At 40.5% G+C, this 15,361-nt stretch overlaps 1 protein-coding gene across 1 annotated transcript in view; it reads right to left on the bottom strand.

Moving 5' to 3' along the window:
• ICE1 (interactor of little elongation complex ELL subunit 1) overlaps positions 1-12,320 on the bottom strand; it is a 33,336-nt gene extending 21,016 nt beyond the window's left edge. The window contains exons 1-7 of the mRNA XM_062507156.1: positions 12,229-12,320; positions 11,355-11,413; positions 9,777-9,811; positions 9,302-9,320; positions 8,421-8,532; positions 7,314-7,390; positions 2,081-2,130 (exon numbers count right to left, since the gene is read on the bottom strand). Coding sequence (XP_062363140.1) covers positions 2,081-2,130; positions 7,314-7,390; positions 8,421-8,532; positions 9,302-9,320; positions 9,777-9,811; positions 11,355-11,413; positions 12,229-12,309 — 433 coding nt within the window. The 5' untranslated portion in view covers positions 12,310-12,320. The remainder of the gene's footprint in view (positions 1-2,080; positions 2,131-7,313; positions 7,391-8,420; positions 8,533-9,301; positions 9,321-9,776; positions 9,812-11,354; positions 11,414-12,228) is intronic.
• Between the last annotated feature and the right edge of the window lie 3,041 nt (positions 12,321-15,361).

The following is a 15,361-nucleotide window of genomic DNA, read 5'->3' as shown; positions in this document are numbered from 1 at the left end:
TGCAAATCAAATTACCAGAAAAAAATAGTGTGAAATACAAATCTATTGAAACTATATTCTGGTTCATTTGGACAACTTATGCATACTAGTATATTGCCTTCTACTGTATAATTACTGTTTTGAACCACTGCAATACACTTATTAGTTTTCTCAATTATACGCAAGAATGAAGACTGGGTCATATTGTAATGATATTGTACTGTAGAAAAATATACACCAAGTGAAAAAAGGACATAAAATTGAGGTGTGAGTGCTTTTTTACATGTTTTATTCTCTTATTTAATAAGAGCTCTAGTTCAAAGATGAAAACACCATAGCCAGCTCCACTAGAAATATACAGACAGCACTCAAGACTAATAGAGAAGATGACCTTATCTCTTAATGTCTAACAGACACATGGGAAGAGTGCAGAGGGGTGGAAATAGAGGGTACAGGGTAGGTGAGAACTGAATGCGAGGTTCCTGGGAAAATTATCAGGTGACAGAGTCAGCTGAGAGAACGCCTGTGAGTTCAGCTTTATGACTTATATACAGGTAGGAAAGAAAATAAGTGAAATTTCCTGCTGATCAAAACAGAAGAGAGCTTTTTAAAATAAAAGGCTTTTAAAAGGTACCTTGAGTGGTAGGCTAACAAAAAAACAATCAAGGCAAAATTTCATACTGACAAAAGATACAAGGTTTGAGATATTTAATGAACATAGAAAAAAACAAAACAGATAAAATAGTCACTGAAATTGGACCTAACACATATTCTCTCCCAGTACTTTGTTCTAGTTCTGTCAGAATTTGACATTTTGGAGGCAGGTGTGTAAAAAACCTGGCTGTCCTGCAATGGAATTCCAAAATTCTCATCAAAATAAACAATGTACCTGTACTTTATGACGGCGATCAACAAAGAGACGAGACCCCCGTTTGATGCAAGCATGAAACCAATTTATTGATTTCACACATCAGTATATCTACCTTGTCAACTACAGCTAAAAATAGCACAACCACACTATTGGTGTTTCTAAGTAACATTACTTAATCAGAGCTCAGCACAGAGTCTCTGCACAGACCAGCATAGGCACGTATGGTCTTGCATGATTTATCTTAAACAAAGCACACCGAGCACACCTTTTGCTTCTCCATTCAGGGTTTCTGCCTCGGCTTGCCAGACCTTGTGGCCTACCAAACTTAGTACATCCACTTCAGTCATGAGCTGAGCAGTCCTCTGAGCCCTGCTCTTCAACTGTATTTCTACACTTTACAATAAGATTCAGGGGGTTTCTAACACTAAGATATGTCACTCAGTTCACTGTACTTTAAACTATGGTAAGCACGGGTAAAATATGTGTGATATGAATGCAAATATCTGCCTTGCTCATTGATGATACAGCAAGTGAAGTCTCAAAAAGACTTATGTATACCCATCCTCTACCAGCAAAACAAGAAAAAACAGTGCCATGAAGCCAATGCTTTCTCTCCATGTAAAAACAAAGCAAGTATACAAACCAACCAACCAACCAAAAGTGTCAGAATATTTAAAAACTAGAAAACATGCATCAGGAACACCATATACTTAAATATGAACATAAACAAGAAGAATCCTGCCACGATTATTAGAACATTGGAGCACATGCCCTATGAAAACAGGCTTGTTGAACTAGACTTAATTAGCCAGAGGGGAAAACATAACAAATCATAGAAAGAACCCAAGAACAGCTTTCATGTACAAGGAGGTATCATGAAGACAGAATGAGACTGTTCAATGCTGTATGGCAGACATTAGGTGTAAACTGAAACATGGCAGTTTCCACCTATTTATAAGGAAAAACATGTTACTGAATCAAGTTGCCTTGAGAGGCTGATAAGATTCCAACATCTGAAGTTTTCACAATCAAAAGTTCACTTCCAACTTCATCTATGTCATGTGCTTAAGACAGCTCAGAAGAAAACATTCTGCAGGAGAGCTGCAGAGACTAAGCACCCCACATAGTACTAGCCTGCCTTGCTCCTTAGGCATCAAAGTTAAAGTCACAATTCCTCTGGACATAAAAGGAAAAAAGAGATTATGTTACTGCACTGTTGTCCTACTCAACGTAGAAAGTTACCTTCAAGTTTTTTCACTTTAGTTTCCAACTTCTTTCTCCTGTTAAAAAGAACACATTAATAGATCATTTTTTTAAAATATAATTACGTTGCATGAAAAGAAAAAGATAAATCTAGCCATTCAAAGAAAACATACCTATACCCAGGACCTCTGAGACCAATCAGTCCCTGAAGCTGAAAAATTAAATTGGTGGCATGTTGCTGACACTCTCACAGAAACAGCTGTATCTGTTACAGAGGCAAAGTTTGCTTTTAAGAGAGTCAATCCACTAAATATACCTTTAGCTACAACTTGGGATTAGAAATACTACACCAGAAACCTGGCTTCTGTTTTTTGCATTTCTGTGATGTATTGCAGAGAGGCTAGTTTTACTCCTTAAAATAATCAAGCTTTGCTTGCAATGAATATCTAAGCAATTAGACAATCAGGAATGGCCTTCAGGATGAGTTATGTCCCATAGCTTTTTGTTCAGAACATCCAGATGCTTTAGACTAAAGTCAAACCAAAGGAAAAAACATTAAGCATTCCAAACAATTTTGACTTCAGCATTTCCAACCCTACCTTATATGTAAAACATACAGAACTGGAAAATAAATAAATAGAAAAGTAAAAAAAATCTGTTATTTTCTTCTGTTAAATTCCAATATCTCAGAATTTTTTTAAAACTGCTGTGGTAAGTAGACAATTCTACAAATGATCACAGATCACTTTCATGAAGCAGAACACAGTTCATCTATTCCTCACATTAAAACCTGTGTAATAGATTGAGATTTACCATCTAAGCCTTTCTGGATGTTCAGGCTTTAATTATAATTTTAGACATTTACCAGAATATATTCAAAAACCCACTCATAAATGGCATGACTGACCACCTTTTGCATGTTCAGTAGTCAAAGTATTTATACTATAAAGTAATAGACCAAGGAGTCTGTGCCTTCTCAGCCTGAAGAGGTTCATACTTACTTTCCTATATGGTGGCTTTGACAGTCAAGCCATATGTGAGAATTTCAGCAAAACTCCTCATAAACATCTTCACAGAAAAAAAAGGGGGGGGGGGAAGTTGTTCTTTAGAAAACAAGAGGTAAAAAACTTCTGTTTCTCTGTAGAGTATCTTCAAGTGAATACACAGAAGTACTACATGTACAATGCATGGACATTGGAAGCAAGATCAGTTGACACAGGAAGACCACAGAGATGCTGTTTACCATTTCAGGGAGCAGACTCATGCAGCCAAAGCTCTATTAGAATTCAAGCTGACCAGTAGTCTGAAGGATATAAGAAGGGCTTTTCAAAATATCTTAACAGCAAATGGAAGATCAGAAACAACATCAGTCCACTGCTCGATGAGATTAGTCAACATCACAAATAGGGGTGCAAAGCAGAGATGTTAATGCCTTCTTCACATCTGTCTTCAATGACAGACCCTGGGACTCCCAGAAACCTGCGCTGCAAAACCATAACTGGCTTGTTTAGCTTAGGAAAGAGAAGGCTAAGGGGTAACCTCATCACAGTTTACAGCTTCTCAGCGGGCGACAGTGAAGAGGAAGGTGCTGATCTCCCTCTGGTGACCAGTTATAGGACAGAAGGAAATGCAATGGAGCTGCATTGGTGGATGTTCAGCTGGGACATTAAGAAAAGGTTCTTCAGGCTCCCCAGGGAAGCAATCATTGACACCAAGCCAGAGTTCTAGAACAGGTTCTAGAAAGGTTCTAGACCTGAACAGTCTTAGTCCTACAGCTTAGTTTTAAGTAGTCCTGCGAGGAAAATGGAGTTGGACTCCATGACCTTCATAAGCACTTTTCAACTTGAAATAAAAAACTATGATACAAATAACTAGTAATCTGAATAAACAAACAGAAACTAAGTGCCAACATTATCATTGCAACCATATTTACAAATTAAATAATTACATTTACATATGTAGTACTATACGAATTTCATCAACACACAACTACATGAAGAAAATAGGTAGATGTTAAATCTAGCAATTTATAAAAGGCAGTTTGCAGATGACGTGTGGGCAGAACTCCTCTTATGCTACCCAACTCAAATTCCTATCTGATCTTCAAGATAGATGCACAACTGCAGATGACAGAATGCTATGCTAACAGAAGATGCACTCCATGGGAATTGCCATCCCTGTACAGTAATTCAGATCTCAACTAGACAGTCCTGAGCAAGCTAACTTTAACACTGGCTCTGAATGGCAGATTGGACCAAAGGATGAATGATAATTTCTGACCTAAGTTTTTACAAGTAACTGTAGATTAACAGCAATTTTATGAACAATTCACTATTACTCTGCTTCTGAAAAAATCCAGCTTTTAAATTATTGAACTCATATGACCTACTGCTTAAAATGGACTCAGTATCAGAGGTATACAAAACAGCTACAGCATCACAGAATTGAAGGTGAAGTTGCAAGAATCCTTTGGAACTCATCTTGTTCAACTCACGCTGCTCAAGCAGGGACACCTACAGCTTGCTGCCCAGGACCATTTCCAGATAGCTTCTGAATATTTCCAAGAATGGTGAGGCCACAAGCTCCCAGGGCAATCTATGGAAGTACTCAGTCATTCTCACAGCAAAAAACGTTTCCTGATGTTGACAGGAAGCATAACCACCTTTGTCTTAGCTTGGGCCCACTGCCTCTTGTCCTGTCACTGGGGTCCAAGAAGTAAGCCTGGCTCAGTCTTCTTCACATGCGCCGTTCAGGTATTTATAGACATTGATAATACCACCCCTGAGTCCTTTCTTCTCCAGACTTAACAGTCCCAGTTCTCTCAGCCTTCTGTCAATGGAGAGATGCTCCTATTCCTTAATCATCTTCATGGTCCTTCACTGAACTCACTCCCATATATCCATGTCTCTCTTGTATTGAGAAGTCCAGAATTAACACAGTACTTCAGGGGTGGCATAAGCAGTGCTGAGCAGAAGAGAAGTAGCATCTCCCTCAGCCTGCTGGCAAAACTTTGCTTACTGAACACCAAGATACCAGCAGTCTTCTTTGCCACAAGTGTGTATCGCTGGCTCATGTCATGAGAGCACCCCAAAGTGCTAAGTCCACCTAAGCATCCCTCAGCACCTACTGGTGTATGTGATTGTTCCTCATCAGGTGCTGGGCTTCACACTTCTCCTTGCTGAACTTCCCAAGGTTTCAGCCAGCTCATTTCTTCAGCCTGTCAAGCTTGTGCTGGATAGCAGCATACCCCTCTGGTCCATCAGCCACACTTATGACACTGGCAGGCTTGCTGACAGTAGGCTCTGCCCCATCATGCAGATCACTAAGATGTTAAACTGGACTAGATTCACTATGCAGCCCTTGATGTCTCCAGCAAGGCAGGTTTATCTACTGGTCTCCAACTAGACTTTGCACAGTGTTCATCACCACACTCAAGGCCCAGCCTTTCAGCCAGTTTTTGATCCACTGTCTGCCCATCCAGCCCCTACAGCACCAGCCTAACATGCTAGGATGAGGCTGTTATGGGAGATGGTGTCAGATCTTACTGATGGCCTGTCAGACATCAGCCACTGCTCTGTGATCTAGCAGATATGTCAATTTATAAGGTCAGTGAAACACAACTTCCCCTTGGTGGGGCCATGCTGTCTACTCCCAGGCTTCTTGTCCTTCATGTGCCTGAAAATAAGTTCAAGGATGACCTGCTCCATCAGGTGACTTTCCCAGGGATCAAGGTGAGGCTGACTGGCCTGTAGTTCCCTGGCTCCTCCTTCTCGAAGATATGAGTGACAGACAGTGACAAACATTACACCTATACTGACACAATAAACTGCCAGCACATCAGAAAGGTCAGTTCTTGCTTAAGATGCAGCTAGCAATGGGGTAGCTGCTCTCTGCTGCTCTTAGATGGGACGATGTGCTGAATATTTCATTAAGCTCACAGTACATCGAGTATGTCTATATGTAAAGTAAGTGCAGTCTGGCTGAAGAAATGACAACAATGCTAGTCCCCTCATACAGTCCTTAGGGTAATAATGGCTTGCTGCTCTGCTTGTGAATACCGTATGTTTCACAAGTCGTGTAAAAATACTAGGCTATATTTATTTTGAGAAATGCTTCAGTCACTTGATCATCTCATGGACCTTCATTAGACTCTCTCGTGTACAGTGAACCCCAGAACTGGGCACAGTACTTCAAGGCATGACCTCACTAGTACTGAGCAGAGGGAACCAATCACTTCCCTTGACCTGCTGGTAGCACTAAAATAGCTTAGAAACACCAAAGTTAAAAATTATAACCAGCTTACAAGGAAGCAAGGAGTCACCAGATAAAGTCCCAATGGGATGTCTGTTAGAACACATCAGAAATAAAAGCTGGCTACAAAACCAGAAGGGTCTTAGAATTCCAAGTCACTAGAGAGCAATCATTGGTTTTCGTAACCGAAAAGTGATGCACATGAAGAAAAATAACCACAAGTACCAACACATTGCTATATGTTAGTTGGTTTTTTGAGACCATGAGTACCTTCCCACACAATATTGAAAAGTCACAGTTCCCTGATACAGGTGATCAAAAGGTTAAAAATATTAGATGACTAGCAAGCAATTAGACAAGTTCATTAGAGTATCCATCAAGAACTATAAGAATTAAAACACATATATGATCCAGGCAAGGAAACCTCAGAGCAACTGCTTACTGGAAAAACAAACTTTGGGAATTCCCAAGGCACAGCTTCAGAATATTCTGTACTATGGCACCAAAATTACTTTTGCACTTTTTGGTGCCAAATCTCCCCTGCTCATTTCCAAACATGGCAGATAGTTCACTATGAACTGCTGAGCTGTTATATTAAAACAATTATTTTAAGGACTGATTTTAGTACAGACCACTTTGACAGTCTCATTTCTATACTGGCCTCAGAGAACTTAACAGCAAAACTGAATTGGATGACAATAACAAAAAACTGAGACTAAGAACCACTTAGAACTGGAGAAGCTTTTTTCCATTTTCATCCTGTTCCTAAAAACTCTCATTAAACAACCACATAAAACTACTTCATGACAAGACAAAAAATAAACTAACACTGCACTCTAGAGTGTTTGCTACAAAACTTAAGATCATTCTTCCATCAACTCCTTGTTCTAAGAACCCGTAAGTTCAAAACTTTTAGTGAAATGGAAAGCATAACTAGGTAAGGTACACTATCAAGTCTGGAAGAGGTAAGAGGCAAAGAAAGGTTGGGAAAAAAAGAAGCATCACTCACACAGCATCACTGTTTAATATTTCTTCTTTAATTTTAACATATTCCAGTTGACTCTCCTGATAAATCTTGAGAGAACTCTGAAGAAGGAAAGCACAGTTAAAATATGTCCATACTGAAGGCAAAAAAAAAAAAAAAAAGAAAAAAAAGACGGCAGACACCTTATCTCTTCTAATGAAAACAGTGCCTGGCCAAAAAGATATATTCAATAAGAAAAGAAGCAAGTTGGAAAGTCACATTATCCTTTTTCTTTAAAGGCAAAAGTAATAACAAATGAACACATAAATCTCTATATGTGTATCTTTTGAGTACATGCCTTCAACGCCTAACTGGATAGGAACTTGAAGCTGAAGTCAAGAGCTTAACTATTAAACACCATATATATAATCCTTTTTTTACTGAAAAAAGTGCCATCAGGACATCAGCTGCTTGCTTGTGAGGGAAGAGGAATTATAAGACCATTCTAACATAGAACACTAACTAGGTACAGCAACAAGACAAGTGTTAGTATCATGTCTTATACTATAATGAAAAAAATACAAGAAAGAACATGGGGTATTTTCTTTAGAAATTATAATAATGTCTAGAAAACACATTACATATAGGTAATTTGAACAATCTATCCCTTCTTTCCTCTAGACTAAATCTCAGCTAAGGGATGGGAGAGAAATTAGGAATAAACCTGGGAAGCTAATGATGTAAAATGTTCAAAATATGTTCAAAAAGGTAACAGAAGCACAACCCTATACTGCACAGGCCCTCTTTCTAGGCACCTTTTCACTAGTACAAGTTATATTCAATCATCTGACAAGATCAGAGCAGAAAACCAAAGAAGTCTGAATATTTTTCATTCCTTCTGTCTTTCCTCAGTGAGGAAATAACCAAATAATCTGATCAAAAATCTTAAGAACTATAACATCCTAAACTTATTGCCCATCTGAAACCTGAAGTAATTTAATTAATTCCATCTAATTTCACCAGAACTACCTGTCCCAATGAGCTGGAAATAAGAACAAAGCTTGTTACAGTCAGTTTCATTAAGACAAGCATTAGATATATACATTTCCTTCAACACAAAAAGTGCAAATGATTTAAACCTTACGAGCACACCTTTTTTTCTTCCAACTCTGCCTTCAGGGAACCCAACTCTTCCTGGCACTTTTCCAGAGGCAGAATTTTCTGTAACATCTTCTCCACTTGACAACGAAGAGCAGAGATCTCGCTGAAATTAGATGCGCAATTAAAAAGAGTTGCCAAAAATACAGATGATTTGAAACTCAGCATTCTGATTCTTCAGTCAAGCATCTGAGTATTTTGCTTTTATCCTATGGAAGAAAATGCTGTGAGAGATACCCAAAAACTTTAAGAGTTTCAGTGTTCTCATTTTTCCAGCTATTTAAAGAAAATCCAAGATCTGATTTAAAAACACTACAGCGAACCCAAAGCTAGATGCAAGCAGATGGCATGTGCCATAGAAGTATGCTGCCTACACTAAAATGCAGTAATAAGTGTCTCTGCATGCATACAAACTGCTGTAAAGTAAGAGCACAGTCCAACTATAGTGTTCTTCAGCAGGCAAGTTGGAGTTCCATAAAAATTATATGCTGCCTCTTCCTCTATAATCACAGAGCACGCAAGGGCACACAGACACAACTTTAAGTCAAAATGCTTCACACAAATATGGATGCCCCAAATAGGCTTACATTTAACCACCACCAAAAGATGAGCTCCCTATCTCCACTTGGTGACTTAAGACTCTCACTAGCCCAGGGCCAGGAAAGAAACCCATGACAGTATTGTAGAGGAAGGACAGATTTCTTTCCTCATCATACCTTTGCTAACTATGGCCTAGGAAGCATGGTTAAAGTACCATACTAAAAGGGCAGTTTAGACCCATGGCTGTTGCTATGACACCATCAGACTCCCAAAACTAACCACAGCACAGAGAATATAGTAATACATCATTATCAAACAATATAAATCAAACTTACCGTTCAGCAAATTGAAGCTGTAATATCTTGTTAAGGTAGAAATTAAAACCAGTTTATCAAATGTCCTTAAGCATATTTCAAACCAACTGCCACTTGCAAAGAAACATCCAGTAAAGACTTCCTCACAAAAAAAAAAACCAAAACCCTCCCCAAGACTTGCAGAATGAAGTGTTGAAAATGTGCATTTCAATACATTTGAAGTGAATAAGATCTTCTTCTGTAACATGAAAAAGATTGAGTAATTCTCAGCAATTCAGACATCAAATAGACCACCTGAAACCATATACCAGAAACAGGCAGATCTTCAGTGGATAGTTTTAATTCCAAAGGCCTATTTTCTTTACAAAACCTACCCAGTTTGTTCTTTACTAAAGACATAATCTCATAATTTAAATAGAAAACCTCAAGCCCTTTTGTAAGAAATGTTTTAGATATACTAATCCTTTAAGAACACAAATAGAAAACTAAAGGATATCAGTGCATTTCTGTTGATATTCTGTCAGCAAACGACTGTAAGAAAAGAAAAAAGCCAGACATTACTCATTTGCTCACCTGATTTTGACAATCATGTGTTAGGGTATCTTTCCTTCTACTTTATAGATAAATAGGTAAAGTGTAAAATTGGCTTACATTTTCTGACAGTAGTCCATATAACTCTTTTATTAATATAAAAAATAAAAACCAACTCGCAATTACATGAAGTTGTAGCCATTAACTAACTGCAGTTTCAAAAAAAAATTTCTTAGATAAAGGACATACTATACATTGATATACAAGAACACATATATATATATATATATATATATATATATATATACACATAAATAACACGTTTCTAAACTTGAAAGGAGTTTTTCCTAAAAAAGAACACACATCTCAGAGAAACAGTTCAAAAGACCCTAAAAGGTTTAAATCTTTATATTATTCTCCTAGCAGCCATAAAGAGTAGCATCCTGATGCATGAGGGCCATGGGACAGCACCAAGGAAAGTTAACTCTTCTTTCCTCAAATGTTATGATTTTTAAGAACAGAGAAAAGACAGGACAAGAAAGAGTAATGCCATGGGAGCTACTCCAGTACAGGGAGGGCTGCATTACTTTCTATTGCAATAGTTAGCCATCCAGTAAGGCAAAAAAGAAAGGCTGAGCTGAAAGTACTTAAAGAAGAGGCAATTTCCACAAGAAATACTTGCACTGGCAGAAAGAAGAGGGACATAAAGTTTAGAGGTCTGAAAAGAAATCACAACAGAGTAAAGGAGCTTTGAAAAAAGGGTCCTAGTTAAGAGACCCAGTGTGTGCTAGCTGAAATACTCTATGGAAATAGAATGCAGGACTGGCATTTAGATTCACTAAAGCCACATTGACACGTATCTAGGAAAGGGTATCTAAGAAACAAACCACTAAAATTAGGAAACACAGCATGGATATTAGGCCATACTATGGAGGTATGCATAATATATCTTGATATATTATTTCATACATTGATGGGTTTTGAGAAGAACTGGAAGCAAGCACAGAAAAGAAAGCAAACTGTAAGAAGGATTTTATAATCATACTGTTCTGAACAATGGTCAGCTTCACTTTTCATATTCTGGTATTTAATCCAAACAGAATTTTAGAATTTAATGATCAGACTAAATTCTGCTGAAAAAGTCCATGTACATCTACTCAACTTGTAGTTCTCATATTCTTCACTACAAAAAAATGAAAAAAATAAATATCATCAAAGATCTGCTTCTACCTTAAATAAATGAATAAATCAATAAATCACTTCAAAGAGTAGCTTCTGCCTGTACTTCTAATAATACTACAGGTACATAAAATAGCCCTATTTACTGTCATTATTCACAGATGTTTTACAGAATAAATTAGTCTTACAGTCTAGATTTAGGATGTGCTTGTGAAGAACTTATTTTCATTTTGAGGAGCGTTTAGTGTAGTTCATTAAGAAATATCCACATTCCACAAATTGTATTTCCTGCATTGTTGTAAGTACCTAAGAACAATAAAACCCAAACAAACAAACAAACAAAAATGTGTACAATTGTACTTACTCTCCATCAATCATTTTTTGCTTCAGTGCAATTAATGCAGCTACATATTCATCTATATTCTGTAAGGAAGAGTCTCAAGTCAGTAAAGAACTTACACCCCAAAAATCAGTACTGCAAATAACCCCTAATCTGATTGCTAATGTTACAGAAAATACAATAAACTGTCTTCTCTTTTTCAGGTCTCCTGCTGAATAAGTTACTAAATCACCAAAAGTACATTTAAATACATGCACAGAATGCAGGCTCCACAGGCAAGTAAGCACATTTAAGTGAGGCCTTACTACCAAAGCTCTTCCAACTTTGCCTTTGCAGTAGATTCTATACTAAATCCCTATAACTTTTTCCCTCTAAATCCAATTGATCTTTGGCAGAATATCAGCTATAAACATTAGCTGACTTGAATCTTCAGATTTTTCGGTTTCTCATCCATACTGATTCTAAGTGCGCCCTATGAACTCTCAAGAGGACCTTCTCTTCATTTAAAGGAGTGAAACAAGAATTATCCAAAGCATAATACCATAAAAACACACGCTCGCTTAAGAGCCCTCAAGGAAGCAAATCCTAAATCCTTATATTGCACCGAAGCAAAGCCAAAAGGACACGACTAGAAACTCCCTGACAGATCCCACCAGGCATGAGTGGCGGAGACACGAGCTACTTTTCCACACTTCACCTGGCTAAAGCTCGACACTGCTGCTACTCTTACAGAGCCGTTTACCACTCACGCCATCCGCCTTCCCGACGGCACAGGGAGCGCTGACTGTACACTGCGACCCGACACTTCCTACCCGCCAGCGGCCCGGCGCTGACCCACTACCTCACCCGTGAGCAAAAACCCCACTCGAGCGCCACAGGGGCGGCGGGGCATGTCTACCTGCTGGAGAACACCGCAGTTGGCGCAGGCGCCGGCAGCGGCCGCAGTCCCGACCGGCGGCGGCGTCTCCCCGGGCATCATCGTGCCCACGCCTCCGCCCGGCGCCGGGAGCGCTGCGTTTCGCCGCTGCGATGCGTCACACACCGCGCCACCGCCTTAGCAAGGACCCAGCCCGCCTTCGGCCCCTCAAGAATGGTGTCCACTGCTGCCTGACTAGTAGCAGCGGAAAAGACAGCAAAAAGTGCTCTCTGCAGAGCGTGAGCGTTGAAAGGAACTGGTGAACAGCGACTTAGACCACTGAAAGGCACCGCCCCAGCTACGCCCTTCTGCCAGTACTATTATTCTATCTTCTTTTAGGTGCAGGCACTTGTGGGAAGGGAACTGCTGTGGTCCTGGCGCAGGCGCGGGGTAGGGCAGCTTCCTTCCCCCGGCGCGAGGGGCGGGGCGGAGCCGCCGCTGGGCGGGGAGAGGTGGGGCCTGCGCGCGCGGGCGGAGCTGCTGAGAGACAGCGCGGCCTCGGGGCCGGCCGGGCGGGCGGAGCCGCGCCCCGCAATCACCAACGCCGGCCTCGGCGATCCCCGACGAGCCTAAGGTGGTACCGAAACCCGCCGGAAAATAAACACCATCTTAAGTATTAGAAAGCGGGCATTCTTTGTTACAGTGTTGGACACTTTGGGAGGGTATCTCCTCTAATCGGATGTGTGTCATGAAACTACAACAGGGCATTTAGTCCATCGGGATCATACATTACAACTTACTTCCTAGCTAATACATAAACATCGCTGTCGTATAACTAATTCACATGCGTCCGCCTCCTGTTGGAAGTCCTTATATGGCCCTAGGCAGTGGTCTGAAGGGGTCTCTGATGGTCGTACTGAGTCTCCCACTATTACAGATGATACAGGTGACCAGCCCTTGAACTTTTTTAGGGGCATGTGCTGCTCTTGCTTGCCTTTTTTTTTTTTTTTTTCCTTTGTGCTAGTTAGTTCTTAAACACTATCTAGGCGCTTCAGTGGAAAATTTCTGTGTTTTCTCTCAGAGGCAAATCACCCTCACCACCTTCTCTGCTCCTGTGCTGCCAAGCTAGAGCTGCTGCCTAGACAAGGGCGTGCACAGCTGGTGCTATTCCCTCACACACACACACCGTTTTTTAAAACGAGAGCATAACAGTTCAGCCCACTCAGTCAGCATCTTGTACGTATTCCTCAGGGGAATCCACATTCATTTCTAGTTCTGCAGACCATGCTAATTCTTCCTTCTGATGAACAGTAATGTGTACAGTTGCACAGTTACCTGCACCTTGAAGAAGACATTGAAACTTGTAACTCCTGTATAAGTGTACTAATGAAACACAGTGTTTCAGGCTTTCTCAGTCTACTTTAAGAGACTTAAAACAGCATAATAAAATACCCTTTAGAGTAGCAGTAGAGTTTAAGTGTAAGGGTCACTGGAATGAATTTACCCTCTGGGCTGAGTAAGTTTCCCATGTGACGTGCCCTTCCAACAGAATGGAGCCAAGTACTACTCGTTTTAGGTTTGAGAATTTGGGACTGTAGTCAGGTCAGGTGATGAGGCAATTAGGTGAATTTCTTAAGGACAGGGTTCTGCAGGAAGAAACAATGCTATATCTGAAAGAAATTAATAGGTAAGATGTTTTCAGAAGAATTCAATGTTTCTTGAAACTATTCATGCTTAAAGTGAAAATTTTACCAACATTTTGTTTTAACATTAAAGAATTCCAAGAATTCTAGTTATTTAGGATTCACAGAATCACATAATCATTTAAGCCAGAAAACACATCCAAGATAATCAAGTTCCAGTTTTTACCAATCTCCATCTTGTCAACTAGGCCATGGCATTAAGTGCTGCATCCAATCTTTTCTTTAACATCTCCAGGGATTGGTGACACTATGCCTCCCTGGGCAGCCCATTCCCATCTTTAAAAGCCCTTTCCATTAAGAAATTCTTCCTATGTCAAATCTAATCCCCCCCGGCACATCTCAAGGCTATGTCCTCTTGTCCTGTCACTAGATGCCTGGGAGAAAAAAGGCTGACCCCCACCTTGCTACAACCTCCTTTCAGGCAGATGTAGAGAGCAATAAAGGTCGCCCTGAGCCTTTTCTTTATGCTAAGTGACCCAGCTCCTTCAGCTGCTCCTCCATGGACTCATGCTCTAAACTCTTCAGCACCTCAATGTCTTTCTTGAATTGAAGTGCTCAGAATTGGACACAGTACACAAGGTACAGCCTCAACTGTGCCAAGTACAGGATAGCAATCACTTCCCTGCTCCTGCTGGTCACACTATTGCTAATACAGGTCAGGATGCCATTTGCCTTCATGGCCATCTGGTCACATTGATAAATGCATTTACAGCCAGCTGTTGACTTACATCCCCACATCCTTTTCTCCTAGGCAGCTTTCCAGCCACTGTTCCCCCAGCCTGTAGAGCTCCATAGGGTTGCTGTGACTCTAATGCTGGATCTTTGCCTCGTTGAACCTCCTGTAGTCAGTCTCAGCCCATCAACCCAGCCTGTCCAAATCCCTCTGCAGAGCCTTTCTACTCTCCAGAAGATCATACACTCCTGCCCAACAACTTAGTGTTGTTTGTGAGTGGGCAACTGAGAGTGCACTAGATTCCCTCATCCAGATCATCAATAAAGATATTAAACAGGGCTGGGCCCAATACTGAGCCTCAGGGAACCCCACTGGTGACCAGTCATCAACTGGATGCAGCACCACTCACCACATCTCTCTTGGCCCAGCCATTCAGCCAGTTCTTAACCCAGCAAAGCGTGCACCTGTCTAAGCCACAGACTGACAACTTTTCCAGGAGAATTCATTGGGAGACGGTATCAAAGGCTTTGCTGAAGTCCAGGTAGACACATCCACAGCCTTTCCCCCATCCACTAGGTGGGGTATCTGGTCAAAAAAGGAGATGAGTTTGGTCAAGCAAGACCTGCCTTTTCTAAACCCATGCTGGCTGGGCTGTCTAAGTCCTTGGCTGTCCTGTATGTGTTGCCTGATTGCACTGAAGATGATCTGTTCCGTAACCTTCCTGGACACCAAGGTCAGGCTGACAGGCCTGTAGTTCCCTGGATCCTCCTTCCAACACTTCTTGTGGATGGGACATTGG

Source organism: Cinclus cinclus, chromosome 1, assembly GCF_963662255.1.
Source record: "Cinclus cinclus chromosome 1, bCinCin1.1, whole genome shotgun sequence".
Taxonomy (NCBI): Eukaryota; Metazoa; Chordata; class Aves; order Passeriformes; family Cinclidae; genus Cinclus; species Cinclus cinclus.
The sequence above is the reverse complement of the archived record's forward strand: the minus strand, read 5'-3'. Positions and strand labels throughout refer to the sequence as shown.